The sequence below is a fragment of the Crocodylus siamensis genome, chromosome 5, assembly GCF_052110815.1.
Source record: "Crocodylus siamensis isolate JL-2025a chromosome 5, ASM5211081v1, whole genome shotgun sequence".
Classification (NCBI taxonomy): domain Eukaryota; kingdom Metazoa; phylum Chordata; order Crocodylia; family Crocodylidae; genus Crocodylus; species Crocodylus siamensis.
This window is the reverse complement of record NC_143399.1, coordinates 204,664,415-204,678,379: the sequence shown is the minus strand read 5'-3', so window position 1 is coordinate 204,678,379 and position 13,965 is coordinate 204,664,415. Positions and strand designations below refer to the sequence as shown.

The 13,965-nt window shown below is 69.8% G+C and overlaps 2 protein-coding genes across 2 annotated transcripts; both read right to left on the bottom strand.

The window, feature by feature from the left end:
* Nucleotides 1-992: 992 nt before the first annotated feature.
* Nucleotides 993-3,241, bottom strand: LOC149865181 (cathelicidin-related peptide Oh-Cath-like). The gene is made up of 4 exons (XM_090047981.1): nt 2,992-3,241; nt 2,591-2,698; nt 2,217-2,300; nt 993-1,851 (listed from the first exon to the last, which is right to left on the bottom strand). Exons 1-4 carry the CDS (start codon nt 3,187-3,189, stop codon nt 1,729-1,731), a joined length of 513 nt encoding a protein of 170 aa, XP_089904107.1. The 5' UTR covers nt 3,190-3,241; the 3' UTR covers nt 993-1,728.
* Nucleotides 3,242-7,435: 4,194 nt separating this feature from the next.
* On the bottom strand, nt 7,436-9,395 carry LOC149865180 (cathelicidin-related peptide Oh-Cath-like). Its single transcript, XM_090047984.1, has 4 exons — nt 9,141-9,395; nt 8,740-8,847; nt 8,366-8,449; nt 7,436-7,995 (listed from the first exon to the last, which is right to left on the bottom strand). The coding sequence occupies exons 1-4, from the start codon at nt 9,336-9,338 to the stop codon at nt 7,915-7,917; spliced, it is 471 nt and encodes a 156-aa protein (XP_089904110.1). The 5' UTR covers nt 9,339-9,395; the 3' UTR covers nt 7,436-7,914.
* Nucleotides 9,396-13,965: the final 4,570 nt, after the last annotated feature.

The following is a 13,965-nucleotide window of genomic DNA, read 5'->3' as shown; positions in this document are numbered from 1 at the left end:
AGACGCAGCCCCTGCACCTCCTCCTCCTGCACTATGCCCCGCACCTTTTAGTTCATGCACACCCCATCCGGCGCCCCACCAAGGCCCGGGACCTCCTGGTCAACCTCCTCCTGGCACTGGCCAGACTCGTCATCTGGCGGTCCAGGCAGGAGGCTCTCCCGGGGCCCTCGGGGCGTTTTTCCTCGGTGTCCTTCGCGCGCGGCTCCGGGCGGAGTACGACTGGGCAGTAGCCGCCGGCGAGCCGGTGGGCGCTGGCCGGGGTCTCTGCTCGGTGTCCCCCGCGGGCACTCGTTTTGAACCTCTGACCTGGACGGGCACAGCCTGTTTTCTCTTCGGTTGTCCCCCGGAACCAGTTGACGTTTTTAACCTCCAGCGGCGGTTTTAGGCTTTTAGCTTTTATGGCTTTTAGGCTTTTATGGCTCTTAGGTTTTTAAGCTTTTATGCTTTTAAGCCTTGATGCTGTCGAGCTTTTATGCCTTTAAGCTTTTTACATTTTTAAGCCTGTACCACCTTACAGCTTTTAGCCTTTTAACTGTCACCTTCTCCCGAGCGCTGGACGCCAAGGGCCACAGATACCTCGCCGTCTGATGATGCCCAGCGCCGGTCGGCTGGTGAGAAGACAGGACATCGGCGACCGGCAATGGCCATGAAGAGACGCGTGGTGCATGGATGTAGCAGTGAATGTACCTGCCTGGGCTGGTTGCTGGAGCGCCCTAGAGCCCCCAGGACAGGATCACCTGGGTCCCCGAGTCCCGTCACCGGTGTCACAGGCAGACGTGCAGTGCAAAGAAGTCCCCACTCCATCCCTCCCCGCGGCCAAAGCCCCTGTCCTGCCCCGTGCGCACTGGGACCTTCAGCGCAATCAAGCCCAGAGACATGCAGCACTGCAGGGTCGCAAAGGGACAGACCGCGAACCCAACCCAAGGTCTCTCATACGGTGGCAAGCAAAAGCCTCGGCGCTCATGCAGGACAAGCAGCCCCACGCGGTGCTTCTCATGCTTTATTCAGGCAGGGGCGACGGTGCCCGGGGGGCTGCAGAGACAAGGGCACGACACGTGTGCTCGGGGGAGCTCACGCAGGTGAGGGCAGGGTTCACACGCACGTGCCCGTGCAGCGGCACCGCAGCAGGTTGCAATCGCGGGCGTGGGGGAAGTGGAGGCAGCCACAAGCGCAGGGAGAACGGGCCCTCGCCAGCCCCCAGCAGGTCCCGTCCAGGCCGGGGAAGGGACTAAACACTCAGGGAGACGTGACACCCGTGGCACAGGCACCCGCACCCCAGCGGGCGCTGCGGCTTCCTCCGCACAGTGCCACCGACTGCCTCTTTCCCGCCCGTGCCGGGGTCCCGCACCCTGTGCTGCTGGCCAGGGCCCACGGCGGCCAGTTTCCCTCTAAGCAGCTGCATCCATCAGCCCCTGGCCGAGCTGCCCCCCAAGCCCCGGGCGCTGCGCCAGCCCCGGGGTGGGAACGGGCGCAGCCAGGGGCCGGGAAGCAGAGGAGGTGGGCAACGAGCCCGCGGTTGCTGCCTGTCCCCCTTCTGCTTCCCGGGAGAAGAGGGGGCGCCGGCCACTGGTGGAGACAGGATGCGACCCCAGCCCGGCGTGGTCCACGGGGCCGTTTCTGCGTCCGTGTGGCAGCGGGGCCGCCTACGAGCCACGGCGCAGCAGGGAGGCGCAGGCGGCAGGGACATGCAAGCGGCAGAAGCTGGTGGGGGTGCCCGGCCTCGCCCCCCTACCCCACGGGTCGTCCGTGTGTGGGGAGTGAGAGGGAGGTAGTGTGGCCGAGCCAGGAACAACGCTTTGGCCGTCCCTTGCAGTCTCTCCTCGGTGGCCGCCTGGACCTGACGCGGACGGTCTAGGTGGAAAGGGGCACGTGAGTGCTGCGGCCGCGGGGGCTGCTGCAAACTCCCAGGCCCTGCAGCCACGATCTGTGGCGGTGACTCCTCCGGGAGAGCGTCTCCTCCCGCGGTAGCACGGACCCACCCCGGGGGCCACGGCCCGGCCCAGCCTGCTCCCCAGCCCCCCGGGCCAGCCCCATGCAGCTCAGCGCAGGGGATGCGACGCCTCTGCAGCACGGCTCGCCCGCGGCCCTGGGTGACCCCTGGGCAGACGCTTGCTCCGTGTCTGCGGCGGCTGGAGGCTGCAGCCTCGTCCTGGGCACAGTCCAGCACTGGGAAGGGCCACGAAGAAGGCCCCCCCAGCCTGACCTGGTCCACTCACCTCCTGACCCACGTCCTTGCACGTGGCCGTGACGACGGGGGGCTTCTTCTCCGCGGAGTAGGTCCCGATGCAGTCTTTCACCAGCTGCAGAGGGGAGAAATCCTGTGCTGTGGTACCCTGTGTCACCAGGGGCCGGGACACGGTGACCCCGAGAGCCTCCCCAAGTCCTCTGCGCCTCTCGCGGGCAGGCTGCCCGCCCCCCGGGGCTCCCCCCCCATCCCAGGACACGGGTCCTGCCTAGAGGGTCTGGGCCCTTTGCTCAGGGTCAGACCGGCTGCCCCGCTGGGGGGCAAGAAGGGAAGTGACCCCAGGGTCAGACTGGGACGGACTGGGGGCTCCTGGGGAAACGTCCCCGCGCCGCCGCGGACTCTCACCCCCTCGTCCTTGAACGGGCACTGCCCGACGTCGCGCTTCTCCGAGACCAGGCACGTCGTCTCCTTGATGGAAAACCTCAGCGGCTGCACGGGCTGGGAGGCCGGGTCCTGGGGGGTTCGAGGAAAAGCCACGTAAACGGTGCCGGCTGCGCGGGGGGAGCCGAGCGCTCAGGCAGGCTGGCAGGGGGACCGGGCGCGCGTGGCGCAAAGGGGCAGGCAGCGCGGGCACGGCCCCGAAGCGTGGGGTCGGCAGGGCAGAGGGGGCCGGGGGCAAGGCCCGGGTCGCCCCCCGTCCGCGCCGCGCCGGGGGCTGTCAGAGGCTCCCGCAGGCGGGGCCCTGGGCGAAGGGGTGCTGCGGCCGCCCCAGCCCCCTCCCCAGCCGTCGGGGCGCGGGCACTCACCCACGGGGGCTGGGGCTCGGCCTCCAGCAGGCGGTAGGCCTGGGGCTGGCCCGACTCCCGGTTGTAGGTGTCGACGGCCGCGGCCAGGGCCTCCTGGTAGCCGCTCGGGGCCGGGGGCGCGGGCAGGGCCACGGCCACGGCCACGGCCGCCCCCAGCACCAGCGCCAGCACCAGCAGCGCTCTCGGGCAGGGCTGCATGCTGCGGGCGCTCGTCGGGGCCGGCGCTGCAGCCCCTTTTATCCGCGGCACAGCCGGGCCGTTGGGGACGGTCGTTTCGCCGAGGAGCTGCTGAAACTCTTGGCCCCGGTTGCAAAACAGCCCCCGCGGGGGCGCGGGGCCGTGGCTGGGAGCGACGCTGGCCCCGTGCCCTGCCACAAGCAGCCGTCGCTGCGCCGGGGGACGCGCCCAGGGATCTGGCGCGGCAGAAGTGCGACTTGTGCCCCGGGGCGGGGGTGACACCCGTCCTGGCCCCGGGCACGCAGCCTCCGGCGCTGGGCCCAGAGACCCACGCTCCGGGTCGCGCGGGAGCCGGCGCCCGCACGCCTGGGGGTCGCCGCTGGTGCCCAGCGGGTCCTGGCCCCGGGGCCCCGGGCTGGGGCAGGGCGAAGCCTGGGCTGCGGGGGGGAGGGGTGTCGTGACCGTCCCGCCGGCGGGGAAGGGTCCTGGCCCAAAGGTCCCGCCGGCTCCGGGCGACCCATGATGAGGGCGTCTCTGCACACACCGGCTTGCACACTCACGCTCGATCCTGGGGACGGTCACAAGGCCGGGGGCGAGGAGCAGACAGGCACTAGAGCACGTGTCCATCAGGCCCCTGACACGGGCCGTCGGGGCGGTTTCATGGCATGCGGGGGCAGGGCACGTGGGAGAGCTCCGGACGCAGATGGAGACGCGCCGGGCACACGCGCCGGGCACACAGACGGAGACACCCCGGGCACACACGCCGGGCACACAGATGGAGACATGCCGGGCACACGCGCCGGGCACACAGATGGAGACACCCCGGGCACACACACTGGGCACACGCGCCGGGCACACAGATGGAGACACCCCGGGCACACACACCGGGCACACACGCCGGGCACACAGATGGACACATGCCGGGCACACGCGCCGGGCACGCAGACGGAGACACCCCGGGGACACACACCGGGCACACAGACGGAGACACCCCGGGCACACACACCGGGCACACAGACGGAGACATGCTGGGCACACAGACGGAGACACCCCGGGCACACGCAACAGGCACACAGATGGAGACACGCCAGGCACACACAACCAGGCACACACACCAGGCACACACGCCGGGCACACGCGCCGGGCACACAGACAGAGACACGCTCCCACTGGACACTGGGCTGGGCGGCAGGGCTGGGCACTGCAGGTCTTGCCGCTGGGCCTGTCCCGCACCGGTGGTGTGCCCAGCACCTGCTGCAGCGGGCTGTGCCCCCTCCCTGGTGCTGCCGTGCCCTGGGCCCAGGACACCTCTCCTTGAAAGTCTCCTTCGCATGTGTTTTCTGCTCAGAGTTTCAGTTTGGTGAGTCTGCATTTTCCAGAGGAAAAGCCTTCTCGCCCCAGCTCCCTCGGCTTGTCGGACCTGTTTCCCAACGCGGGGCAAACGGGCGCAACGTGCTCCTGCCCTGGGCCCCGGGCCAGACCGGTACGGCGCCTTGGCGGGGGCTGGGGGTGCTGGGGTGGGGACGAGGCGACCGAGGGGATTCCCTCACCGCCCCCAGACACGTGCAGGGAGGCCCCAGCCATGCCGGCGCGCCCCTTGCCAGTGGCCCCAGGGCACGGGAGGAGGACCAGCAGACCGCGGCACAGGACACGTCGGGCGGTTGCGGATGCCCTCGCGGACGCGCGGGCGGCCCCGCGGCGGGGCACGTTCCCCGGGCGGCCGGCGGGGCTGGTGTCCCGGGCGCGAGACGGAGACGTGGCTGGGCGGTGGGCACGGGGCTGACGCTGCCTGGAGCAGGGCCGGACGAGGCGTGAGCTGGGGAGACCCCTGCCAGCCCGGCCTTCGTCGGCGCCGCGGCGGGGAGGCAGGCGGGGAGCCTGGCCACGCGCTGCCCTGGCTCCGGCTCTCTCCGGACGGTGACCGCTGCCTCGACGCCGCCTTGCTCCCTGAGCCCTGCGCTGCCCGCCCGGGCGGGCAGCTCTGCGACGGCCTTGTCGTGCAGATGGGACGCCCGGGCTGCGTCCCCCGCGCGGCCACGGCCCCGTGCGGGGCCTGGACAGCTGCTTCTGCGCCATGCCGGGGGGGGCAAGGGGCTCCCGTCCCACCCTGCCCTTGGGGAAGAGCTCAAGTGCCAGAAACTCTCGTGATCCCTGGGGTTGGCCGCGGCATTCAGGGCACGCTCCAGTCTGGCTGCTTGCAGTGCGCGCATCGGGCGCTTGTGCACGCTGCGTGCGGCTACGTGCACACGAGGCAGGCTGCCGCGTAATCCTCTGACGATGCGCCGATGAGCCTGCCTGGAAATTACACCAAATTCTCTGCTCCGTCCGGGGAGTCGGGTCATTGCTTCGTCTCCCTTTGGGGTGGTGGGCTCCCTGGAAATGGGTCTGGCCAAGACGGCAGGCCCGGGACCGGCTGGGGGACCGTCCCTACGTGTTTGCGGGAGAGAAGGGATACACCCGGGCCGGGAGGTTCGGGGTATGCCGCGGTAGGTCGCCTGCTACGCGACGGCAACAGTGCCCCGAAGAGAAAAGCGGCTGAGCTTCCCTAAAAATGGACTTCTCAGCTTCCCCGGGGTGCCGCGGTTGCAGAAGTGCTGGCCGTTTGGAGCGTCGGGGCGGGGAAGTGGAGGGGGATTGCATGTCTCCGGGCTTGTTCTCCTGCGTTGTATAATAAAGTAAAAAACCAGAGGGTTTGCAGGGGTGGGGGGTGGCCACCAGCATTTGGGGCGGGGGCAGCCCAGCAGCCCAGGATGGACCTTGACTGTTCTCATTACCACGAATGTTATCGTGGGGCGCTAGCAGCACGCTGCCATTCAGGGATAGCGCTTGAGCATTGCGAGGCTAACGAGGCAGGTGATCACCACCCCTGTGAAGACCAGCACCCACGTGGGCAGAGAGAAGTGCCAGCAAAGAGGACCACGACCCACCTCGGACAAACAAGTTAAACCCCCGCCCCGAAAAGTGACTGTTGTCAAATTGCTGCTGAGCCCCCAGCTGGACCAAGCCACGATGTGTCTCGGGGGGACCCCTGAAAATGCTTCACCGCTCAGCACAACGGGTGTGCCAGGGAGAGCACGCCCCATGGACCACGGGGTCCGAGCCCCCCACATCCCAGGGCCTGGACGTGGGGTTTGTGCTCAACGGCCCGGCCTCCGGGCTCGTGCAGGGGGTCGGCTTTATCTCGTGGGGCCTGCGGCAGCGCCGGATGTCTCTGCTAGCGCCTGGCTTGCTCACGTCCGGCCCCGGGCAGAGGTGCGGGACCGATCCTGGCACCTCGCGGGCTGACAGCCAGCAGCTTGTGGGAGCAGGCGCCAGGCGGGCTGGCCCCGGGGAGAGGGAACAAGTCCCGGGCGACCCTCTGGCCTCTGCCACGTTTCTCGTCCCGTTGCGCTCTGCCCCCTTCTTGCACTGCGGGTGGAGAAGGCCTGGGGGTGCCCAGCCCGTGATGCCAGGGTCCAGGGCCAGCGTGATCCAGGCTGGCAGGTGACAGGCCCGACCCCGGGGACCCCCCAGTTACTCAACGCTCCCTGAGTGCCCGCGCGTTGTACGTGATGGAGGAGACTGTGGATCTGCGCCGTGCCCATCCAGGGGGGCAACAATGGGCATTCGCAGGCGACCACAGACGCAACCAGGGCTGTTGCATCCAGGGACCTGGTGCGAGCGTGCGAAGGACGTCAGCAGCGACAGACTTTGTCACGCCAGTGGTCCGACTTGCCCAGCAATGCATCCCCGACGCTGGCAGGAGTGCATGCTGCGCAGGGAGAGCATCGCTCCGGATACCTCCAGCGACCGATCCCACTGCTGGGCAGGAGACGCCAGAGGAAACGTCTCCGGCTGCTCTGGGCAACAGGCGTCATCCATGAATTAGCAGTGGGCTCCCCTTACACCGGGGGCCTGCCTGGGCCGGCTGCTGGAGGACGCCAGTCACCCGGGGCAAGGATCCCCTGGGTCCTGCTACCGGTCTCACCGGGCGGCCGAGAAGCGCAGAGGAGCCCCCGCTCCGTCCCTCCCCGCATCCGAAGCCCCTGCCCTCCCGTGGGGCCTGGGACCTTCAGTACAATCAAGCCCAGGGACAACCAGCATTGCAGGGGCCCATGGGGACAGATGGCGAGCCCCCCGTACTCGTGCCCTGTTCTCCCTCCCTGGGGCAGGATGAGACACGACAGGTCCAGAAACGACCCCAGGACCCAACCCAAGGTCTGCCATAGGGGTGACAGTGAGCAAAAGCCCCGGCACTCATGCAGGACGAGCCACTCGCGTGGTGCTTCTCATGCTTTATTCAGGCAGGGGCGTCTGTGCCCCGGGGACTGCAGAGACAAGGACACAACACGTGCACAGTGCCGCGCACCACCTCTTCCCCGCCCGTGCCGGGGTCCCGCACCCTGTGCTGCTGGCCAGGGGCCACGGCGGCCAGTTTCCCTCTAAGCAGCTGCATCCATCAGCCCCTGGCCGAGCTGCCCCCAAACCCCCGGGCGCTGCGCCAGCCCCGGGGTGGGAACGGGCGCAGCCAGGGGCCGGGACGCAGAGCAGGTGGGCAACGAGGCCGCGTTCACTGCTTCCCGGGAGAAGAGGGGGCGCCGGCCGCTGGTGGAGACAGGTTGCGACCCCAGCCCGGCGTGGTCCACGGGGCCGTTTCTGTGTCCTTGTGGCAGCGGGGCCGCCTACGAGCCACGGCGCAGCAGGGAGGCGCAGGCGCAGGGACATGCAAGCGGCAGAAGCTGGTGGGGGGTGCTCGGCCTCGCCCCCCTACCCCGGCCTGGGCCACGGCAGGGGCCACGGCAGGGGCCATGGCCTGGGCAGTGGCCATCGTATCGCTCTTAGTTTGACCTGGGTGAGAGGGGAAGGGGCACGTGAGTGCTGCGGCCGCGGGGGCTGCTGCAAACTCCCAGGCCCTGCAGCCACGATCTGTGGCGGTGACTCCTCCGGGAGAGCGTCTCCTCCCGCGGTAGCACGGACCCACCCCGGGGGCCACGGCCCGGCCCAGCCTGCTCCCCAGCCCCCCGGGCCAGCCCCATGCAGCTCAGCGCAGGGGATGCGACGCCTCTGCAGCACGGCTCGCCCGCGGCCCTGGGTGACCCCTGGGCAGACGCTTGCTCCGTGTCTGCGGCGGCTGGAGGCTGCAGCCTCGTCCTGGGCACAGTCCAGCACTGGGAAGGGCCACGAAGAAGGCCCCCCCAGCCTGACCTGGTCCACTCACCTCCTGACCCACGTCCTTGCACGTGGCCGTGACGATGGGGGGCTTCTTCTCCGCGGAGTAGGTCCCGATGCAGTCTTTCACCAGCTGCAGAGGGGAGAAATCCTGTGCTGTGGTACCCTGTGTCACCAGGGGCCGGGACACGGTGACCCCGAGAGCCTCCCCAAGTCCTCTGCGCCTCTCGCGGGCAGGCTGCCCGCCCCCCGGGGCTCCCCCCCCATCCCAGGACACGGGTCCTGGCTAGAGGGTCTGGGCCCTTTGCTCAGGGTCAGACCGGCTGCCCCGCTGGGGGGCAAGAAGGGAAGTGACCCCAGGGTCAGACTGGGACGGACTGGGGGCTCCTGGGGAAACGTCCCCGCGCCGCCGCGGACTCTCACCCCCTCGTCCTTGAACGGGCACTGCCCGACGTCGCGCTTCTCCGAGACCAGGCACGTCGTCTCCTTGATGGAAAACCTCAGCGGCTGCACGGGCTGGGAGGCCGGGTCCTGGGGGGTTCGAGGAAAAGCCACGTAAACGGTGCCGGCTGCGCGGGGGGAGCCGAGCGCTCAGGCAGGCTGGCAGGGGGACCGGGCGCGCGTGGCGCAAAGGGGCAGGCAGCGCGGGCACGGCCCCGAAGCGTGGGGTCGGCAGGGCAGAGGGGGCCGGGGGCAAGGCCCGGGTCGCCCCCCGTCCGCGCCGCGCCGGGGGCTGTCAGAGGCTCCCGCAGGCGGGGCCCTGGGCGAAGGGGTGCTGCGGCCGCCCCAGCCCCCTCCCCAGCCGTCGGGGCGCGGGCACTCACCCACGGGGGCTGGGGCTCGGCCTCCAGCAGGCGGTAGGCCTGGGGCTGGCCCGACTCCCGGTTGTAGGTGTCGACGGCCGCGGCCAGGGCCTCCTGGTAGCCGCTCGGGGCCGGGGGCGCGGGCAGGGCCACGGCCACGGCCACGGCCGCCCCCAGCACCAGCGCCAGCACCAGCAGCGCTCTCGGGCAGGGCTGCATGCTGCGGGCGCTCGTCGGGGCCGGCGCTGCAGCCCCTTTTATCCGCGGCACAGCCGGGCCGTTGGGGACGGTCGTTTCGCCGAGGAGCTGCTGACACTCTTGGCCCCGGTTGCAAAACAGCCCCCGCGGGGGCGCGGGGCCGTGGCTGGGAGCGACGCTGGCCCCGTGCCCTGCCACAAGCAGCCGTCGCTGCGCCGGGGGACGCGCCCAGGGATCTGGCGCGGCAGAAGTGCGACTTGTGCCCCGGGGCGGGGGTGACACCCGTCCTGGCCCCGGGCACGCAGCCTCCGGCGCTGGGCCCAGAGACCCACGCTCCGGGTCGCGCGGGAGCCGGCGCCCGCACGCCTGGGGGTCGCCGCTGGTGCCCAGCGGGTCCTGGCCCCGGGGCCCCGGGCTGGGGCAGGGCGAAGCCTGGGCTGCGGGGCGGAGGGGTGTCGTGACCGTCCCGCCGGCGGGGAAGGGTCCTGGCCCAAAGGTCCCGCCGGCTCCGGGCGGGTGGGGGGAGCGATAGCGACCCACGGTGAGGGCGTCTCTGCACACACCGGCTTGCACACTCACGCTCGATCCTCTTGGGGACGGTCACAAGGCCGGGGGCGAGGAGCAAACAGGCGCTAGAGCACGTGTCCATCAGGCCCCTGACACGGGCCGTCGGGGCGGTTTCCTGGCACGCAGGGGCAGGGCACGTGGGAGAGCTCTGGACGCAGACGGAGGCGCGCCGGGCACACACGCCGGGCACACGCGCTGGGCACACAGACGGAGACACGCCGGGCACACACGCCGGGCACACAGACGGAGACGCGCCGGGCACACACGCCGGGCACACAGATGGAGACACCCCGGGCACACACACCGGGCACACAGACGGAGACGCGCCAGGCACACACGCCGGGCACACAGACGGAGACACGCTGGGCACACAGACGGAGACGCGCCAGGCACACGCGCTGGGCACACAGATGGAGACATGCCGGGCACACGCGCCGGGCACACAGATGGAGACACCCCGGGCACACACACCGGGCACACGCGCTGGGCACACAGATGGAGACACCCCGGGCACACACACCGGGCACACACGCCGGGCACACAGATGGACACATGCCGGGCACACGCGCCGGGCACGCAGACGGAGACACCCCGGGGACACACACCGGGCACACAGACGGAGACACCCCGGGCACACACACCGGGCACACAGACGGAGACACGCTGGGCACACAGACGGAGACACCCCGGGCACACACGCCGGGCACACAGACGGAGACACGCTGGGCACACAGACGGAGACGCGCCAGGCACACGCGCCGGGCACACAGACGGAGACACGTCGGGCACAGACACCGGGCACACAGACGGAGACACGCTGGGCACACAGACGGAGACGCGCCGGGCACACACACCGGGCACACAGACGGAGACACGCTGGGCACACAGACGGAGACGCGCCAGGCACACACGCCGGGCACACAGACGGAGACACGTCGGGCACACACACCGGGCACACAGACGGAGACACGCTGGGCACACAGATGGAGATGCGCCGGGCACACACGCCGGGCACACAGACGGAGACATGCCGGGCACACGCGCCGGGCACACAGACGGAGACACGCTGGGCACACGCACCAGGCACACAGACGGAGACACGCTCCCACTGGACACTGGGCTGGGCGGCAGGGCTGGGCACCGCAGGTCTTGCCCCGGGCCTGTCCCGCACCGGTGGCGTGCCCAGCACCCGCTGCAGCGGGCTGTGCCCCCTCCCTGGTGCTGCCGTGCCCTGGGCCCAGGACACCTCTCCTTGAAAGTCTCCTTCGCATGTGTTTTCTGCTCAGAGTTTCAGTTTGGTGAGTCTGCATTTTCCAGAGGAAAAGCCTTCTCGCCCCAGCTCCCTCGGCTTGTCGGACCTGTTTCCCAACGCGGGGCAAACGGGCGCAACGTGCTCCTGCCCCGGGCCCCGGGCCAGACCGGTACGGCGCCCCGGCGGGGGCTGGGGACGAGGCGACCGAGGGGATTCCCTCACCGCCCCCAGACACGTGCAGGGAGGCCCCAGCCATGCCGGCGCGCCCCTTGCCAGTGGCCCCAGGGCACGGGAGGAGGACCAGCAGACCGCGGCACAGGACACGTCGGGCGGTTGCGGATGCCCTCGCGGACGCGCGGGCGGCCCCGCGGCGGGGCACGTTCCCCGGGCGGCCGGCGGGGCTGGTGTCCCGGGCGCGAGACGGAGACGTGGCTGGGCGGTGGGCACGGGGCTGACGCTGCCTGGAGCAGGGCCGGACGAGGCGTGAGCTGGGGAGACCCCTGCCAGCCCGGCCTTCGTCGGCGCCGCGGCGGGGAGGCAGGCGGGGAGCCTGGCCACGCGCTGCCCTGGCTCCGGCTCTCTCCGGACGGTGACCGCTGCCTCGACGCCGCCTTGCTCCCTGAGCCCTGCGCTGCCCGCCCGGGCGGGCAGCTCTGCGACGGCCTTGTCGTGCAGATGGGACGCCCGGGCTGCGTCCCCCGCGCGGCCACGGCCCCGTGCGGGGCCTGGACAGCTGCTTCTGCGCCATGCCGGGGGGGGCAAGGGGCTCCCGTCCCACCCTGCCCTTGGGGAAGAGCTCAAGTGCCAGAAACTCTCGTGATCCCTGGGGTTGGCCGCGGCATTCAGGGCACGCTCCAGTCTGGCTGCTTGCAGTGCGCGCATCGGGCGCTTGTGCACGCTGCGTGCGGCTACGTGCACACGAGGCAGGCTGCCGCGTAATCCTCTGACGATGCGCCGATGAGCCTGCCTGGAAATTACACCAAATTCTCTGCTCCGTCCGGGGAGTCGGGTCATTGCTTCGTCTCCCTTTGGGGTGGTGGGCTCCCTGGAAATGGGTCTGGCCAAGACGGCAGGCCCGGGACCGGCTGGGGGACCGTCCGTCCGTGTTGGCGGGAGAGAAGGGATACACCCGGGCCGGGAGGTTCGGGGTATGCCGCGGTAGGTCGCCTGCTACGCGACGGCAACAGTGCCCCGAAGAGAAAAGCGGCTGAGCTTCCCTAAAAATGGACTTCTCAGCTTCCCCGGGGTGCCGCGGTTGCAGAAGTGCTGGCCGTTTGGAGCGTCGGGGCGGGGAAGTGGAGGGGGATTGCATGTCTCCGGGCTTGTTCTCCTGCGTTGTATAATAAAGTAAAAAACCAGAGGGTTTGCAGGGGTGGGGGGTGGCCACCAGCATTTGGGGCGGGGGCAGCCCAGCAGCCCAGGATGGACCTTGACTGTTCTCATTACCACGAATGTTATCGTGGGGCGCTAGCAGCACGCTGCCATTCAGGGATAGCGCTTGAGCATTGCGAGGCTAACGAGGCAGGTGATCACCACCCCTGTGAAGACCAGCACCCACGTGGGCAGAGAAAAGTGCCAGCAAAGAGGACCACGACCCACCTCGGACAAACAAGTTAAACCCCCGCCCCGAAAAGTGACTGTTGTCAAATTGCTGCTGAGCCCCCAGCTGGACCAAGCCACGATGTGTCTCGGGGGGACCCCTGAAAATGCTTCACCGCTCGGCACAACGGGTGTGCCAGGGAGAGCCACGGGGTCCGAGCCCCCCACATCCCAGGGCCTGGACGTGGGGTTTGTGCTCAACGGCCCGGCCTCCGGGCTCGTGCAGGGGGTCGGCTTTATCTCGTGGGGCCTGCGGCAGCGCCGGATGTCTCTGCTAGCGCCTGGCTTGCTCACGTCCGGCCCCGGGCAGAGGTGCGGGACCGATCCTGGCACCTCGCGGGCTGACAGCCAGCAGCTTGTGGGAGCAGGCGCCAGGCGGGCTGGCCCCGGGGAGAGGGAACAGGTCCCGGGCGACCCTCTGGCCTCTGCCACGTTTCTCGTCCCGTTGCGCTCTGCCCCCTTCTTGCACTGCGGGTGGAGAAGGCCTGGGGGTGCCCAGCCCGTGATGCCAGGGTCCAGGGCCAGCGTGATCCAGGCTGGCAGGTGACAGGCCCGACCCCGGGGACCCCCCAGTTACTCAACGCTCCCTGAGTGCCCGCGCGTTGTACGTGATGGAGGAGACTGTGGATCTGCGCCGTGCCCATCCAGGGGGGCAACAATGGGCATTCGCAGGTGACCACAGACGCAACCAGGGCTGTTGCATCCAGGGACCTGGTGCGAGCGTGCGAAGGACGTCAGCAGCGACAGACTTTGTCACGCCAGTGGTCCGACTTGCCCAGCAATGCATCCCCGACGCTGGCAGGAGTGCATGCTGCGCAGGGAGAGCATCGCCCCGGATACCTCCAGCGACCGATCCCACTGCTGGGCAGGAGACGCCAGAGGAAACGTCTCCGGCTGCTCTGGGCAACAGGCGTCATCCATGAATTAGCAGTGGGCTCCCCTTACACCGGGGGCCTGCCTGGGCCGGCTGCTGGAGGACGCCAGTCACCCGGGGCAAGGATCCCCTGGGTCCTGCTACCGGTCTCACCGGGCGGCCGAGAAGCGCAGAGGAGCCCCCGCTCCGTCCCTCCCCGCATCCGAAGCCCCTGCCCTCCCGTGGGGCCTGGGACCTTCAGTACAATCAAGCCCAGGGACAACCAGCATTGCAGGGGCCCATGGGGACAGATGGCGAGCCCCCCGTACTCGTGCCCTGTTCTCCCTCCCTGGGGCAGGATGAGACACGACAGGTCC

Bases quoted from the DNA above. Each gene is read 5' to 3' on its own strand.
- LOC149865181 (XM_090047981.1), bottom strand. From the start codon at position 3,189: ATGCAGCCCTGCCCGAGAGCGCTGCTGGTGCTGGCGCTGGTGCTGGGG. The intron at 2,301-2,590 runs GTGAGAGTCCGC...TCCCCTCTGCAG, and splicing joins GCCCGTTCAAGGACGAGGGG to CTGGTGAAAGACTGCATCGG. The intron at 1,852-2,216 runs GTGAGTGGACCA...CTTTCCACCTAG, and splicing joins GCAAGGACGTGGGTCAGGAG to ACCGTCCGCGTCAGGTCCAG.
- LOC149865180 (XM_090047984.1), bottom strand. From the start codon at position 9,338: ATGCAGCCCTGCCCGAGAGCGCTGCTGGTGCTGGCGCTGGTGCTGGGG. The intron at 8,848-9,140 runs GTGAGTGCCCGC...CGAACCCCCCAG, and splicing joins CCGAGCCCCAGCCCCCGTGG to GACCCGGCCTCCCAGCCCGT. The intron at 7,996-8,365 runs GTGAGTGGACCA...CCTCTCACCCAG, and splicing joins GCAAGGACGTGGGTCAGGAG to GTCAAACTAAGAGCGATACG.